The sequence below is a fragment of the Cyprinus carpio genome, chromosome A17 (assembly GCF_018340385.1).
Source record: "Cyprinus carpio isolate SPL01 chromosome A17, ASM1834038v1, whole genome shotgun sequence".
Taxonomy (NCBI): Eukaryota; Metazoa; Chordata; class Actinopteri; order Cypriniformes; family Cyprinidae; genus Cyprinus; species Cyprinus carpio.
Window position 1 is genome coordinate 26,959,400 of NC_056588.1, and position 18,737 is coordinate 26,978,136.

General features: G+C 41.2%; 1 protein-coding gene across 1 annotated transcript in view; it reads right to left on the reverse strand.

Annotated features, from left to right (window-relative positions):
• Window positions 1–2,328: 2,328 nt before the first annotated feature.
• The window catches only part of LOC109055942 (potassium channel subfamily K member 5-like), a 45,263-nt gene continuing 28,854 nt past the window's right edge, over window positions 2,329–18,737 (reverse strand). Inside the window, exon 5 of the mRNA XM_019073157.2 lies at window positions 2,329–4,238. Within this exon, the coding sequence (XP_018928702.2) occupies window positions 3,313–4,238 (926 nt within the window). The 3' untranslated portion in view covers window positions 2,329–3,312. The remainder of the gene's footprint in view (window positions 4,239–18,737) is intronic.

Genomic DNA, 18,737 nt, shown 5'->3' on the forward strand with positions numbered 1-18,737 from the left:
CTCAGTTTGACCTCTGAAAACTCGGCTCATCGTCTTATATATTATATAGAGTTATTCATGCAGCATGTATAGTGGCTCTGGTTGTGTGGATGATGTCTGTTGTGTTGTTTTGGTGTTTTGTGGTGTTTGTTGTGTGTAAAATAAATAAAAACTTGATCACAAAAAATAAAAAATAAAATAAATAAATAAATAAAGTGTTACCTGTTTGGCAATATTTTTGACTTGACCACATGGACACTATTGGATGAAAACTGAAATGAGTTGGGCTGGATCACGACATTACTGTTTTTTCTACAGCTTCTTTATAGATTAATTAAACTCATTCCACAATTGATGGACATTACAATTGAATTTAGTTTTCTTCAAAATACAAAATTTAATTAGATAGCAATTTGTTACATTTTTACAATAATACAATGTTGAAATATATTCAATACCTAAAAAAAAATTATATTAAACTTTAAAACCTGAACCTGAATACCTACAAACTGTTAGTCAATTTTATTACCATCTACACAATAGTGGACAATTTAAAAATACATTTGTACAGTAATTTAAACTAGACCATGTAACTTTTTGCAGTGAATTCTAAACAGTACAGATCTGTTATTCTTGTTCTGTAAATACATTTTTTACAAAAGAATATACCATGTAAGGCTGCTTGTTAGCGTTTTTAAGTGTGCTTGCTGGGTGACAGCCTTTGCTAGTGTTATGAAAAAATGAGTTGATTTAAGACATGAATGAAAGTCTCTTTTCATGTCTTTTCAAGTATTGAGAAATGTGTTCTAGCGATTTCAAACTGTGACAAGCTTTCCCCTTGCTGGTGAAATGATAGGGTTGTGTGACATTTGTTCCAGGGAGGCATGTAAGCTTGGGTTTTAGGGTAACACTGTGGGATTGATGCAGCTTCTGTGCCAACTCTGCAGTGCAAAGATGGATTTTGTTATTAGTTTAATTTGATTGGTATCATTCTAATTGGACTTATTGATTAATGTTTGGCATTAATGACATGACAGTAAACCAATGATCTTCTCTGACTGTACAATTTTACACCTTTAGTTGTACTTTTACATTTCATTGAGGTACAATTTATCATTCCATGTAAAATAGTAACTCCTTTTTACCACCCTGTTTGTGAACCTTTATCACTTCTGAGGAGAGTCTTTATCAAGCAAGGCAGTTTTACAATTCAGCAGAAAAGTTTTATCGCCTCATATTACAATGCTGGCATTTTCCTGATGGAACTGACATGATACAGTGCAATTATTTGCAGCTTTACCAAAATAACTTGTCTAATTACAAACTTAACTTATGTTGAGTTACCAAAAAACTATCTCCTAATTTTTTGTTAGAAAATAATGGTGTATTTGAAAGGCTAAAAATGGTGGAGTCTCACTAAGACTAGATCATTTTAAGCAACACTGACCTCTGGGCTCAAAGAAGTGTATTTATAGTGAGGTCACAAGGAGTTCATGTTATTTAATTGGCCTTACCTGAACAAAGTACTAGTAGCCTCACACTGTTGCTGGCATGCAAATTCTAATCTGAGTCTTTTCAGCATATGAGTAATGAGATAAAACAGCCCAGCACTTTCCTGTATTAAAATATAGTGATTGAATCCTTAGGTACTGTATCACATAAATAAACATGTGACATGTCCCTATTGTCACATCCTTTCCTTATAATCACCATCAAGTCTGAATAAGTGGCCTTCGTGTTTTAGAAATAGAATTCAAACAGAGAACAATTGTGAGCGAAATAATAAATCTATTATTTCACAATTGATTCAGAAAATATTCAGCTTCAAATAAGGCCAAGCATCTTTCTGAAACCACTGCTCAAAGATGAGAGACAAAAAGACTAAGGCAGGAACCCTTCTTGTTTATTTCAAAAGGAAAATGTTTATTCATCCCAACATTCAAGTCCATGCAGTGATCATCTGAACAGAGTAAAACAGCACTATCAAAAATACAGCATTACAAAGTACAGGGTATTTAAAACACAATGTGAAGAAAACTATCAAAACCCTCTACCCTTAACATCATTTAGGTAAAATTTTGTTCAAAGTTTGAGCTTGTGAAAACCCTCTTTGCACACAATTGAGAATGACACCAAAAGTTCAACTGAAATGTAACATTCAACCAAATGTAGCACAGATCAATAACACAGGCTCACAACAAAGAGCCTAATTTTTGGTCAAGAGTACACTGGAGAATGACTGAACAACAGACAACACTAAAGCTCATTAGATGAAAGGTAAATTGGTGCAAAATGTATTTACGTTATGCACATGCCAATAAATATTAGACATAGAGTAGCAAATTAGAGTGCATACTGTATGTAAGTTTAATCAACTTATATTAAAAAAAAAAAAAAAAAAAAAAAAAAAGAAAGAAAGAAAAAGAAAGAAAATCCAAAAGATTATTAAGGGAGATTGCTCTTAAAACACAATTACATCTGCTCAGGATGCAACTCTCTACACACAAGGGGCATTCAGTAAACTGACGCAAGAGGATCATGTGAGAAAACACATAGCTAAAGCTCAGTGAAGGGAACCACAATTTTATTTTTTAATACCATGGGGTATTATAATGGTTATTTTGCATGTTGGTTTTATGTCAACATGGAACCAGCATAATGTCAACACATGAGTCAGACCCCAAAACAGTCATTATTATGTTAGTAAAACTAACATTCCAATAATTTCCTGTTATCTTGGCTGATTTCCTGTAATCTTGGTCCTATTCAACTACTGTCTTCTTGACTTGACAGGGACACAGAGTTTTTCAGTGTAGATTATCATCGTATTGACAGTTCTAGGAGTTAACAAATTTAAGGAACATAAAAACATAATGCCAGCATCAATACAAGACTTGGAATAAAAATCACAGTGTTAAAAAGTCAAACCATGACATACCATTTAAAACAAATCCCAAGTTAAAACCTAACAGGTCAACATGGTTACCCAACAGAAAACCTTTGGCTAAAATGGAAGACAATAAAAATAGGTTCAACATCCAATAAGGATTAAGCTTTGACAGGTTGACAGTTTCTTCTCTTTCTTTATCTAAAAAAGAAAGAAAAAACTTCCACCAATATGGTGGGGAAAAAATATGCAGTGAACATGCATTGTTATAGTTATAGTCATAGTGAATATTAAACCCTGCAGTTTAGATGCTTAGACGACTGTTGTATCACTTGCAAAACAAAACAACTTTTCAACTTTGAAAAGTGTAAATGGGGTGCGAGTAAAACCTTTTCAGGTTTTTCATGAAAGAAAAACTTTACAGAAGTTTAAGAAAGGAGACAGAATCAAATGTCAGTGTTGTCCTCTTTGGAATACTCTTCCACCAGCTTTTCATAGGAGCAGCCATGGTCCGACCCTTCTGTGGTGAATACGGAGGTCTCAGATTCTGAGCTTTGTCCCTTTTTGAAATCTGTCTCATCAGCAGTTGAGAACTTAGATATAAAGTCATTATCATCATCCTCCAAGTTGTTGATTAGCAAATTCTCTTCATCAATGAAGGTAATGTTGGCACTGGGAAACATGAGGGTCTGGTAACTTTTGGAGTCCCATGTGATCCGGCCATCACTGCAGCCTCTAGGTTCAAGACCTTTATGGTTCTCTCCTGCCTCCTTGTCCAACTGATTCTCATACATTGTTATACAGTCTAGGTCGGTGTCTGTTTCTCCTTCCCCATGTATTTCATTCATGAGAAGACATTCCTCTTGGCTAAGAAGGTAGCTCTTGGATTTTGAGAGAGCTACAGTAACTCGGTCACTGAAGCTATAGCGGCGCTTCTGTCGTGGTGAACGGTCTAGACTGAGAATGGAATTTCCATTAATGGAAAGACTATCACTGCAGCTCTTTGAGCGATTTGGTGCTTTATTCTTGCTGCCGGTGATAAAGCTGACACGCTGATCTTCTCCTTCCTTCTCGGCACCTATCTGCTTGATTAAGTCATTATAACATTCTTTTCTCTTGGACAGGAAGCTAAAGATGTTGGCATCATTGGGAGTTGGTGGCAGATGTAGCGTCTTGTGACTTTCCTTGATGCGCTGTAACTCATCCAGAGAAAGTTTGCGCCTTTTACGGCGCTTCTTTAGAGCTTTGTGAGCCTCCACAACCATGCGCACCTTCCAATTGAAAAACAAAGAGAGCCATGCCAGACCAAGATAAATCCACACCTCTACAAAGTACCGATACAGAGTAGGGTAGTCAGCATTGGGGTCAACACCTAAACAAAACAGATACAAAGAAAATAGTTAGCAAAGTTATAATTAAAATTTCAAAAATTTACAATTTATACATTTATGATTAACTCTACTATACCTATATGCCTTTCTCATGAACTCAAAATGACTCCTATCTATGTTTCACTAAAACAACTTAAACTTGAAGACTCTGAATTTCCCAAAAGCAACTAGACCAGGGGTCGGCAACCTTTTAGGCAACCTTTTTATTCTTCTGGTTAACCACTGTGCCAACACACTCTCTCTCAAAATGGCCATATTTGAGAAAAAAATTAAATTAAATTAAGTAGTTTGCATCACTGGATATAGCTGTCAGCCTATATCCAGAGCCGTAGGGAGAGAGAGTTGCGACAACTCCGTGGACCAGTTTTTACAGCAATGGTGGATTGTGTAGCCACTAAGTTCCCAGAAGTTAGCGCTAATACTATTAGCGCTGTAGAGATGCAGCAGAAGAGACCGCTGTAATGAACTTTTAAAAGGTAAGGCATTTATAAAATACAACTGTATATTATCAGCACAGCTAATCAAATTACCTTGTGCATTAAAACAGATTATTATTAGACACTTAATTAGTAGATTTACAGGATGCTATTCATTCTCTTAATGCAGTTTCATCTATCATTGTGTAATTAAGACTTTTAAACGTGATTTTTGCTGGTGAGGAGTTATTTAATAGACTTGGATTTATTACAAAGGATGCTGATGGATCTAAGTGACAATGAAAAGTTTAAAATAAGTGAGCAGTTGTCATTTCAGAATCATGCTAGAATAAATTTCCAAAAATGTATTATATCCCATTACTATATTATAGAAGTAATCACAGTATACCTGTACATTATAACTGTATTTTATACTTAAACGTCTTAGCTACTAGAAGTACTGTGTTGAAGGAGCAGTGTTGCCACAGGACTGAAATGTGATGGAGCATCAGCAAATTTTTACCAAATGTCATTAACAACCCAAGTAATCCATACATACAACGAAAACAAAACAAGTTAATAAATTAAGTTATGTGTAATAGAATAGAATGACACAGGGAGAAAGTTTTGAACTACTGAAATTTATTTAATTCTTAGTAGAAAAGCCTTTGTTTTTGGTAATGACAGCTTCAAGATGCCTCCTGTTTGGAGAAACTAGTCGCATACATTGCTCAGGTGTGATTTTGGCCCATTCTATTGGATTCAAGTCAGTTGATTGGCTAGGGCATTCTAGCAGCTTTATTTTCTTTTTCTGAAACCAATTGAAAGTTTTCTTGGCTGTGTTTGGGATCATTGTCTTGCTGAAATGTCCACCCTTGTTTCATCTTCATCATCCTGGTACTGTAAGAGAAAAAAAAACAAAAACAAAACAACAATAAAACAACGAGGCCAGGAGGGAACGGAAAGTTCAGGGTCCCAGGGCAGAGCCGACAGGGCAGGAATCCAGGGTGGAGCAGGTGGAACTGGAGCCCACCGGGGTGGCGCAGATGGAACTGGAGCCCACCACAAATGAGCAGACGGGACTGACGCCCACCAGGGCAGTGCAGAGAACCACCACAGCCGTGCGGTCGAGACAGAAGCCCACCAGGGCGGCGCTGAAAACCACCACAGCCGTGCGGTCGAGACAGAAGCCCACCAGGGCGGCGCAGAGGACCACCACAGCCGTGCGGTCAAGACAGAAGCCCACCAGGGTGGCGCAGAAGACCACCACAGCCGTGCGGTCGAGAGAGAAGCCCACCAGGGCGGCGCAGAAGAGCACCACAGCCGTGCGGTCGAGACAGCAGCCCACCAGGGCGGCGCAGAAGACCACCACAGTGGGATCGATGGCACAGGAGAGCAAGTCTAGTTAGGTAAGCCTGAAATAGAGAACATGAACAAGTTAAGGGTGGCCTCCTTGGCCATGATGAGATGGTAGATCGCCTCCATGGCCATGACAGGGCAGGGGGTGAGTTCATGGATGGCCTCCATGGCCATGACAGGATAGGATGAGCACTCTGGAAGTTCGGCTGAGACGTGACGAGGCTCTGGAGGTTCAGCTGAGACGTGACGAGGCTCTGGAGGTTCAGCCGAGACGTGACGAGGCTCTGGAGGTTCAGCCGAGACGTGATGAGGCTCTGGAAGTTCAGCCGAGACGTGATGAGGCTCTGGAAGTTCAGCCGAGACGTGACAAGGCTCCAGTAGATCTGTGGTGATTTGACTGGGTTCAGGAAGATCAACTGTGGCTTGACTTTATGGAGGAAGATCAACTGTGGCTTGACTTGACTCATGAAGATCATTGGTGACGTGATTTTGCTCATGAAGATCATTGGTGACGTGACTTTGCTCATGAAGATCACTGGTGACATGACTTTGATCATGAAGTTCATTGGTGACTTGACTTTGCTCTTGAAGATCATTGGTGACTTGACTTTGCTCATGAAGATCATTGGTGACGTGACTTTGCTCATGAAGATCATTGGTTACTTGACCTTGCCCATGAAGATCAAGAGTGACTTAATTCAGGAGGGTAAACGGGGACCTGACTCGACACTGGAGGATCAACGGGGACCTGACTCGACTCTGGAGGGTCCACGGGGACCTGACTCAACTCTGTGAAATCAGCAGGGACCTGGTCAGTGGGGACCTGACTCGACTCTGGAGGGTCACCTGTGGCTGTCATCTTGTGCAGTGGCGCTGGACCGGCGGCCATCTTGTGCTGTGGTGCTGGGCCGGCGGCCATCTTGTACAATGGCTCTGAGCTGGCGGCCACCTTGTGCAGTGGCGCTGGGCTGTCGGCCACCTTGTGCAGTGGCGCTGGGCTGGCGGCCATCTTGCGCAGTGGTGCTGGGCTGGCGGCCATCTTGTGCAGTGGTGCTGGGCTGGCAGCCATCTTGTGCAGTGGCGCTGGGCTGGCAGCCATCTTGTGCAGTGGCGCTGGGCTGGCAGTCCACCTGTCTGGAGACACCGGTCTAGAGTCGGCTATCACACCTGGAGAGACAGGTGTGGCTGGGGTATCCCACTGAGACCGATGTTGCAGGTACATTGTGAACCCCCAAAAATCCAAGATCTCCAGCTCACTCATTTCCCACTCAGGCACAGGGTGGTCCAGGCAGGCGTTAAAAAGGTCTTTAAGTGCCTCATCATTGTACCCCATGCCTACCGCCATGGTCCAGAATAATTGTGCCAAACCACCCACCTCACTCCCCTTTTGACGGAGGGTGGTTAATTTTAGGAATCTCCCCCTCCGCTCCTCCATGCTGGCTGGGGAACGGACACGAAATCCCACACCGCTGGATCTGGGCATGACGGAGTCCTTCTGTAAAGAATGCACACTGGAAACGAGAGATAACAGGCAAGGCAAGAGGCAAGAGGTCATAACACAAAGTCAGTCCAGAAACAAGAAACAAGAAAACACAAGGGACCGCGAGAAAACCGGGTGACGGAAAACAAGGACTCCATGACACAGATAGAAAACAGACCGGTTTATATAGATAGGTGAAGACGATGAAAGTGGAGACAGCTGAGTGCAATTAACCGTGATGAAGGGACAAGGCTTTGTGGGAAATGTAGTGCCTGCAGTGGGGTGCCTATGGGGAAGTGAGACCACTAGTGGACACTCAGGGAAACACAGACCAGACACTGTGACATGACTGGGGCAGAATTGCTTTCTAATTACTGATAGATTTCTGCTGGTGTTTTGGCTTTCCATGCCTTTTTTGCACCTCCCTTTCTTCATGTGTTCAATAATTTTTTTCCTGTGTCATTCCATTCTATTATACATTTCTGAACTTATTTGTTTTGTTTTGTTTGTTTGTATGGATTACTTGGGTTGCTACCGACATCTGGTGAAAATTTCAGGTCAACAGCACCTTTAGAAATATATTTACTAAGAAAAATGGTGACGTGTTCAATACTTATTTCAACTATGATTTACTATAATACTATAACATTAACTATAAACAGAGGCTTAACTAACAAACATAAAATACAATCATGTTAACTATATAGCGCAAACAGTTTTTTACCATGGTAACATTAGCCTAAAATATGTTAACAAGGCAGGTGAGGATAGCTGACCACATTAATCCTCAAATATTAGCGGATTTTATCCATTAAAAACAGCACCGATATAAATACAAATACATACTACATATACGTGTTGATGTATTATATAAATATTGTAAATAAATGCATTTATTGTCTACTAATTACCAAAAATCGCAGCTCAATGTATTCCAATTGCCCGCTATGAACCTCCTGGAACTATTTGAGGTCTAAATGAATCACGTGACGATCAAGCGTTTTGAACTTCCATTGTCGCAACTCTCTCTCTACAGCTCTGGGTGAGGCTTTGATCCGAAGTGCCTAGTATGTGTAGCATTGGCGCGCACATCCGTAGACTAGCGCAAGTTAATTCTCACACTTTAATAGTATTTATAGCCCCTAACAAGCTGTTTGACTATGAGAAGTTATTGCTTTAAAAAGCTTTTCAGTATGCAGTTTCCCCTATTGCTCGCGTGCCAGTGATTATCTCTCTGCATGCCACTGTTGACACGTGTGCCGTAGGTTGCCGACCCCTGAACTAGACCATTGACGAGTGTAATATGGCTGTTATGGCTCTTAAAAAGAACTAGAGAAGTATAGCTTGACATGACAAACTTTGATGTTGGCTTGACAAATCCTTTTTTGAAAGGAATAAAAGAAAAAAAAAAAAGATTAAAGTTTGATATTTACATAGGTGCAGGCGGCTAAACATGCAGCTAGCTAGCTAGGCATTGATAACAATTTAACATTGTTGCTTATATGTTTAGCACATCTTAATATGTTAATAACCTGACAAGGTCCTGTCACATCAACACCCTGGTGAAGAAATTCTGTGAGTGTCTGTTCCACCACAGATGTTTAAAGCACTTTAAACTGCCCTCTAAGGTGCTCAGGAACTTTTAAACCTGCACCACTTAGAGCATCTTGCTCCTGATCCTGGTTTGAGAACAGCACAAAGACAGATGACCTCTCCAGAGGGTGGTGCAATCAGCTGAGCTAGCGCTGGGCAGTATATTGAGTTTGTATAATATATCAATATATTTTTTACAAACTGGACCAAGGGCAGGAAGATAATGAAGGACCTGAGCCATCCCAACAATGAATTGTTCTCTTTTTTGCAGTCTGGGAAACGTTTCTGCTTCCTGAAGGCCAACACATATAGAATGAGGAGCAGGCAATTTGGGCCCAAAGGACTAAAAACTGGACATGTGAAACGTGCACTACCTCATCCTGACTTTTTACACTCATCTAAATTTGCACATTTACAGCTGCACTTTATTGTATATTTACCATACTCTATTTCTATTGCACTTTATGTTGTACATATTTCTGCTTTTTATCTTTTAATTCAATTTGTTACTATTTCAGTTTAGTATAATATTTTAGTATATTATAATTGTAATTTTGTATTTAACAGCATCTGCATGATGAAAATATGTGCAATGAATGAATGCATCAGCATTGCAAAAATGCTTTTCTTAATATTTTTGTCTTTCAAGGTATTTAGTCTTTTAAGTGTATTTTTCTTATTTAATAAATTATCTGCCAGTGGGGTAAAAAAAAATAATCTAGTTTCCATTTGAAACAGATTTTCATTTATTTATTTATTTATTTATTTATTTTTTAAAGTAAAATGCACTTAATTTAGATTCCAAAATACTCACTAAGAAAAAATATTTTTGCAGCTTGAATGAATGACTGAAGTATTTAAACATCGCTAAAACTTTAAAAAGCGGGAGGAGACTGAAAGAAACTTTGGTTTTAATGAAGAAAACCTGCTACCGACCAGGTTAGGTGTACATTGAAATTTGCCATGGCAACTGACTCTGAATATAAGTTACCTCTCTTTCAGAAACGGGCTTAATTTAACCTGCTTTCTTGGGTTTAACATACCTCCCATTCTGAAATGTAAAACCAGAGTTTCCCTCATTTCAGGATTTTTCAGCGTTTTCACTAAAATTTTCTGAAACGGGCCTCTGATGATATCTCCTAAGGGTAACATAAAACACAAAAAGCAACGGTCCTATTACTAACCCTTGTGGTACTCCATACTGCAATTGCTATCAATATGATACCTCATCATTCACTGCTACGAATTGATGATGGTCAGATAAGCATGATTTGAACCATGCCAATGCAATTCCACTAATGCCAACTTAATTTTCTAGTCTATTCAACAGAATGTTGTGGTCGACAGTGTCGAATGGCAGCACTGAGATCCAGTAGCACTAGCAGAAAATACAACCACGATCAAATGATAAGAGCAGATAATTTGTAACTGGTCTAAATTGTGACTGGAAATCCCCACATATACCATTTTTTCACTAAGGAGGAACATAGTTGTGAGGATACTGCTTTTTCTAGTTTCTTTGGCAGAAAAGGGAGATTTGTCTGTATTTAACATTCTTTAGGATCAAAGTTTTTTTTTAATGAGAAACTTAACAGCCAGTTTGAAGGTTTTTGGGACATATCCTAATGACAATGATGAATTAATAATATTCAGAAGAGGATCTATGACTTCAGGAAGCACCTCTTTTTGAAGATTAGATGGTGCAGGATCTAACATGTTGTTGGATTAGATGATTTAACAATTTTATACAAATTGGTCCTCTCCTATAGCCAAGAATGAGTGGGATTGTTCCACAGGGGATCTATAGTGCATTATCTCTGATTCTCAGAGTTCGGATGTGGGGGGATGGCATCCCCCGGTCAAAACAAATGACAAAAAGCATCCCCTCCGTAAACCCCCATTTTTTCATGCAAAATGTTTCAAGCGCAACTTTTGAAGTTCTTTAAAAAGACAACAGAAGGTATGATTTTTCCTTGATTAGAATTTAAAGACATTCCCCTGACATGACATTATTGTGCTGTGTGACTGTGAGAGATGATATAACAAACTATACAAAAAAAACACAAAAAAAAAAAACAAAAAAACAGGTCTTGAGAGTCCAAAAGCATTCACTTCTTCTATTAGAATACAATAAGAATGCCCTTATAATTTCAGCAATGAATTCAGTACACAAGCAATGTTCTTTTCTGAATATCAGCACATGTGCGCTAGCACAAATGTGCTATTAGTTTTATACAACAGTGCAGGGCAACAGTGTTCTGTTCCTTGAATTAATCTGTTTTTGAATTAATCGGCTGAGCCAGTGATTCAACAGATGGACTCCATTGTTTAGTTTCTGACTGAATCAGCCGTTTTGAATGAATCAGTTGATTTGAATAATTCAATAAATCATTTATTAAAACAGGGACTTGCTGCCACCTACTAGGGATGGGCATTCCAACCAAAAATAATATTCGAAAATTGCTGTGTATTATTCTATTATTACTCTAAAATCACACCCCTGTGTGCACAAATACCCATAAACAAAGAGAGATGGGATTTATGGTTTCAATCTGAATGATAAACTGTTTAATTCAGAAGATAGGCTACCTTAACTCAGGCCATTTAATGATTGTAACATGCTGAAACATTAATATATTAAACATAACCGAATGACGACACTTATTAACATAACAGTCCATCAACTGGCATAAATCAACTGCTCATAAGGCTAGGTCATTTCCATTTCAAAAAATGAACCCCTAAAGGTTATAGATACAAGATGGGAGGAAAAATATAGTTCAATATATTCTGTCGCAATTATATTGTTGGATAATTATACTGTATATAAACTGTGGGCATCAGGGAGCCATTATTAATGCGTTTTTGCAATAACACATACGAAGCAGCACTCGGCAGTACTTACCATGCATTTTACAAGATTAGATGTTTGTCAGTGGTGCTCAGGATCTCCAAATCTTTAGCCATCATCCTATCAGTCAACTCTCCTTACTATGTGGTAAGTGAAATATAATACACTGCAATGTAACCAGCAACCGCTAGCAAGCGGTTAACCATGTCCCTTTAATCGCTCCGTAGAACGTTAATTGTTTTCCGCGCCTTTCTGAATACGGATTCAGCCACACCTCTAACCCAGTCAGGGGTGTTTGTGGTCCACACAGAGCTCTAATTTGACATCGTCCTAAGTTACTGTAACCGTTATATGCTACACATGGCTTTTTTTCTACAGCGTGCCTTTAACTTAGGTGCGTTATTGGCAGCGCAACCCTCTGCTTACATGAACGCATTACCACTGCACCAGCACGGAAAACATGGGGAAATTTTTAAAGGCAATAATTGTAAAAACTATTCAATATTCTATAATTAAATCAACTAATCGAATATTAAAAAATCGTGACCCATCCCTACCACCTACTGTCAGTTTTATTGTCATATTTATTTATTCATGACAGTCCTAAACGAGCCAAGGTGCCAGCACAAAAACGCATTCACCAAAATATTGTTTAATTATCAATACTGACCAAAATGTCAGCAGAAGGGATAAATATATATATATATATTTTTTTTTTAAATAAGCCCCATTTTTTCATTAAATAACCTTTTTAAAAATGAGCCAAAGAGGACATGCAGTTCACCCACTCGCTTTCCACACACTATACCAATCTATTTATTTAGTGGCCCAATTTAGTGGATTTTTTTCTTTTGACAGCTCTAATAGGTAATGTCGAGAGACCGACTCGATAAGGGAACTATTTCCCTGCATTCATAACATGTGAATCCCTCACCACTGACAGAGAAAACTACACTAAATGTGACAAGCAGTGCAAGGTACAATAGCAGGTGAAGAAGCCATAACTCGCCGTGTTTGTTGAATGATTACGACTTACTAGAGGACTGTCTGATGAACTCATGAAAAGAAGAGCGAGAGAGATGAAAGAAACGGTAGGCACAAATGATAAGCTAACAAGCTAAGGGAATTCTTGTGCGCTGTGCTATCGGTTTAGATTAAAATGTGTCAGATAATATCAGAAGCATGGTGATTATGTGATTAAGTAATATTTTAGCAGTTTAAACAACAGAGAGTGATAGTATGATAGCAATTCCAAGAGAAAAACAAAGCTACAAAGAGCTACAATCACAAACCACTCAGCAGCACGGCAGACAGGAACCGGAAGCAATATCTGAATATGACAATGCTTTAAGCACAAGATTAAGAAACCTCTGTCATACTATGTATTATTAAGTATGAGACAAACAAAAAAAATTAATTGAAATCATATTTGATTTGAAAGAGAATATGGTCACAAGATGGATGGGAAAGTTATTTTCGTAAAGGCTATGAGGGCACTTGAATAAAAAAAAAAAAACGTCATTGATAAATCTTTTATTAAAAAAAAATACTGCAATATACCATATAAAAATAAGAATAGTCAGTTTTGATTTCACTGTGAATTTAACATGTTTTAGCATGTTAACATTTTTAACATGCTGCTACGATATTTCAAACATTTATACATAACAAAGGCTAAATAAAACAGGCTCGTATACTTTGCTCCCGAGTTCAGTGAGATTTCACGAGTTCACACTTAAAGATATTGAACGGAGCAAAGGTAATGCATGTTTGGCGTGCTGTCCGGGGAGAGGGCTCCGAGCTTGACATTTAGCCCGGACCCAAGCACTCCCCCCGAGTGCTCCTCCCTGTGCTGGGGTAGGAACGCGCTGAAGGTGAGGAGTTGGGGTGGTGGAGGGATGCTGAAAGACTAGAGATAATGAAGGTAAGGCTGCTTTGATTATTTATAGGGGTTCTCTCTTGTGCTGACTGGATAGATGGTGTAATTACTGTTGATGGATGTTAATTATCTGCACGTGCTCCTCCCGAAATTTGTTAATAAAACATTACTTCACGAGTTCACACTTACAGATAATGAACAGAGTAAAGGTTATGCATATTTGGTGTGCCACCGGGAAGAGGGCTCAGAGTTTGGTAATTAACCTCGAGCCCAGGGTACTGCCCTGTCCGGGAAGAGGGGTCCGAGCTTGGCGTTTAGGCCGGATCCAAGCGCTCCCCCAAAAATGCAATTAGAACAGGACAGCAGCCAGATACAAGCCAAGGCTAAAGCAAAAAGTAAGACACTACTGCGGCAGTAGAGAAATACAAAGAGGCTCCTGCTGGAGCAGACACTGCTGCGTCAGTGGAGAAGTGCAGACAAAGGCTCCTACTGGAGTGGAAACTGCTGCGCAGTGGGAAAATAATGGAAGAGCTCCTGCGGGAGCTGGGACTGCTGCGGCAGTAAGGAAATATGGAAGAGCTCCTGCGGGATCAGATACTGCTGCAGCATCTGAAAAGAAAACTCCTGTGGGAACTGCTACGGCATCTGAAAAGAGAAATTGGCTTCTGCGGAAGCGAGCACTGCTGCGGCATCTGAAAAAAAAAAAAAGGCTTCTACGGAAGCGAGCACTGCTGCAGCAGATTAAAATACAGACGAAGACTCCTGCTGGAGCAGGAACTGCTGCGGCAGTGAGGAAATATGGAAAAGCTCCTGCGGGAGCGGGTACTGCTGCGGCAGTGTGGGAATTTAGGTAAGGCTCCTGCGGGAGCTGCTGCGGCAGTGGGGAAATATGGAAAAGCTCCTGCGGGAGCAGGCACTGCTGCCGCAGAGAGGAAATATAGAAAAGCTCCTGAGGGAGCAGGAACTGCTGCAACAGTGGGGAAATATAGAAAAGCTCCTACTAGAGTTCGAACTGCTGCTGCAGTGGGGAAATGGAGAAAAGGCTCCTGCGGGAGCGGGAACTGCTGCAGCAGTGTGGAAATATGGACGAGCACCTGCAGGAGCGGGAACTGCTGCGGCAGTGTGGGATTTAGGTAAGGCTCCTGTGGGCAGTGAGGAAATATGGAAAAGCTCCTGCGCGAGCAGATACTGCTGCAGCATCTGAAAAGAAAACTCCTGTGGGAACTGCTACGGCATCTGAAAAGAGAAATTGGCTTCTGCGGAAGTGAGCACTGCTGCGGCATCTGAAAATAAAAAAAATGGCTTCTGCGGAAGCGAGCACTGCTGCAGCAGAATAAAATACAGACGAAGGCTGCTGCGGCAGTGAGGAAATATGGAAAAGCTCCTGCGGGAGCGGGCACTGCTGCGGCAGTGTGGGAATTTAGGTAAGGCTCCTGCGGGAGCCGCTGCAGCAGTGGGGAAATATGGAAGAGCTCCTGCAGGAGCAGGAGCTGCTGCGGCAGTGGGGAAATATGGAAGAGCTCCTGCGGGAGTGGTAACTGCTGTGGCAGTGTGGGAATTTAGGTAAGGCTCCTGCGGGAGCAGGAACTGTTGCAATAGTGGGGAAATATAGAAAATCTCCTACGGGAGCGGGAACTGCTGCTGCTTTGGGTAAATGGAGAAAAGGGTCCTGCTGGAGCGGGAACTGCTGCGGCAGTGGGGAAATATGGAAGAGCACCTGCAGGAGTGGGAACTGCTGCGGCAGTGTGGGAATTAGGTAAGGCTCCTGCGGGAGCTGCATTGACAGTGGGGAAAATATGGAAAAGCTCCTGCGGGAGTGGGGACTGCTGTGGCAGTGGGGAAAACAGAAACGCTCCTGTGGGAGAGAGCATTGCTGCGGCAGTGTGGGAATTAGGCAAGACTCCTGCGGGAGTGGGAACTGCTGCGGCAGTGTGGGAATTAGGTAAGGCCCCTGCAGGAGCGGGGTGCTGCTGGGACGACTGAACAGGGATGGACTGGCATTAAAGGGGTCGGCTGATGAGGGTTCGGTGAGCTTCTGATATGGAATCAGTCTGACTGCACGTAGATCCTGAAGGCCTCTGCCTTCTGACGAAATCTGTGTCCTGATGTTGCTAGCTACTGGGGGGTGGTTCCAAGGCGAGAGTGTTCAGAGGGATGGGTAGGGGCGTAGTGGAAGATAGAGAGAAGGAAGGGTGAGCATGCGAGGGGGAGGAGGAAAGATAGCTGCCGGAACAGCTTGCAGAGGCGTCCGCACGCTTGGGATCATTGTTAATTGGATTGACGAAGATAAAATTTTTAATTAATGAGCATATTTTCATCCCAAGCTAAAGACAGACTAAATCAAAAATGCCTGTCATCTGCTACAGGACCTGGAGGCCACTGAAAAGGAAAAAGGGGTAAGTAGCAGGAGGAAAGATGATTCTTCTGCACAATCTGACTTTGCTGCAGCCTGGAATTGAACTGCTGGTTTCGTCTGGTCAGAGGAGAACTGGCCCCCCGACTGAGCCTGGTTTCTCCCAAGGTTTTTTCTCCATTCTGTCACCGATGGAGTTTTGGTTCCTTGCCGCTGTCTCCTCTGGCTTGCTTAGTTGGGGACACTTCATTTACAGCGATATCGTTGACTTGATTGCAAATTATTGCACAGATACGATTTAAACTGAACTGAGCTGCATGATGACATCACTGAATTCAATGATGAACTGCCTTTAACTGTCATTTTGCATTATTGACACACTGTTTTCCTAATTAATGTTGTTCAGTTGCTTTGACGCAATCTTTTTTGTTTAAAGCGCTATATAAATAAAGGTGACTTGACTTGACTTGAAAGTCTGAGATGTGAGGGCCTGTGCTGCAAGCGGAAGCAGCTTCATGCTTGCTTCACATGCTATAGCTGTAGGTCATGGGAAGGGAGTCCTGAAGACCCTGTGTGCAGCCTGCACTGCTAGTGGAGGCAGCCTCACGCTAATGTTTGCTGCGGGAGCTGGAGGCCACTGAACAGAAAAATGGTTATTACTAGCATGAGGGAGTGTAAGAGATGTGGGCAAGTGTTACAAATGGAGGCAGCCTCACGTTTGCTTCAGCTGATGTAGCTGTAGGCCATGGGAAGGGGGTGGGGTGTGACCTCCTGAAGAGCCTGTGTAGCCTGCACTGCTAGCAGAGGCAGCCTCATGCTAATGTCTGCTACGGGAGCTAGAGGCCACTGAAAAGAAAAAAGGGGGTTAGAAGTAACAGGGTGGAAATATTGAGTGTGCGGGCCTGTGTCGCAAGTAGAAGCAGCTTCATGCTTGCTTCGGCTGCTGTAGCTGTAAGCCGCGGGAAAGTGAAAGGGTTAGTGACATTTAACGGGACAAGCTAAAAATGCCTGGGTAGCCTACGGTGTTGCCGACTTAGAAATTTGTTGCTAGAGTTGGCAATTCCTTAAGCCTTGTCCACATTAATACGTTTCTGTTGAAAATGCATCCTTTCCATTCGTTTTGGCCTTCCAGCCTTTTTAAATGCTCTGCAGAGCGGATAAATTTGAAAATGCCATTTTCAAATTGTAGTATGGACTGTGGAAATGGAGGCTTTTGAAAATGATGAAGCATGTTTATCAAGTAACACATTATACCATTAGACATGTTTATACCAGTAACGTTAATTTTGCAGTTATGTGCTATTCACTTTCACACTGTTGCTAAAGATATTTACTTTGCATGCTCTTCATATTACAGTCCTAAAAAGACGACAGAAACTTTACTCATGATTGCTGTCCTGCGGCAAAACACAAAGTGCAGCTGTGTTTTAGATCAATTCTCAGTGAGTTACAAATGGAGGCAGCCTCGCGTCAGTGAATGGTGAATTGTGAATTGATCCTGCCAGAAGAACTGCGTGAAACTTATGTCTGTATCATCTAAGTGAGGTTTTATACATGCACAGTAAGGCAAATGTAATGCTTTCAGACATTTCAGTGTGGATGATAAACTTTGGAAAACACGCCTTGTTTGCTTCATGGTTAAAAAATGGCATCAACATCCAACATAATTATGTCATAATGTCGTTTAACAAACTGCGCTGCGGCCGGAAGAGCCACGGTGAAAGGCTGTGCTGCAGTGGGAAGCGAGTGAGGCTTTGCTGCTGCTGCGACCCAGCGCTCGATGATGAGCCTGGTGCTCGGCGGCCGTGTCTGGCGGGTTAGGAGTGATCATGGGGCCGGCAAAATTGTGGCAGATCTAAAAAAATCCCCGGTGTAGCTCTCTTCGTTGGACGGGAAATTGGGTCTGTGATAAGATCGCAAATGGAGCGAACCGAATGCTGAAAGACTAGAGATAATGAAGGTAAGGCTGCTTTGATTATTTATAGGGGTTCTCTCTTGTGCTGATTGGATATATGGTGTAATTACTGATGATGGATCTGCGCGTGCTCCTCCCGAAATTTGTTAATAAAACATAATTTAGCAATGCAGTGACAATAGATGAAAAGGAGTTAGTGCCTATAAGAAAAAGGTAGTCCCTAAAAAAAAAAAAAAAAAAAAAAAAAAAAAAAAAAAAAAAAAAAAAAAATCAACATCGATAATGGAAATGGTTTGGATTTTCCCCAACAGACACAGCGCAAACAACAGTTATTTCCAAATGCTCCAACGATGAGATTCGCACCTCAGATGGCCATACAACAAATCTTTTTAAGCACCTCAAAAGAAAGCACCCAAAGAATATGCTGACAAATATTTTTCCGCCACAGCCATTCCACGGCTATATTTCGAAACATGCACCAATACCAAAACAGCAAAACGCATCTGCAGTACTCTTGAATGTTGGGGACTGAAAGAAGCGAATATGACCTGCTTGACTACAGACAGTGGGACTAACATGGTCTTGGACCTCAACAGTTGGACGCATCTGCAGTACTTTGGGCAAAAACATTACC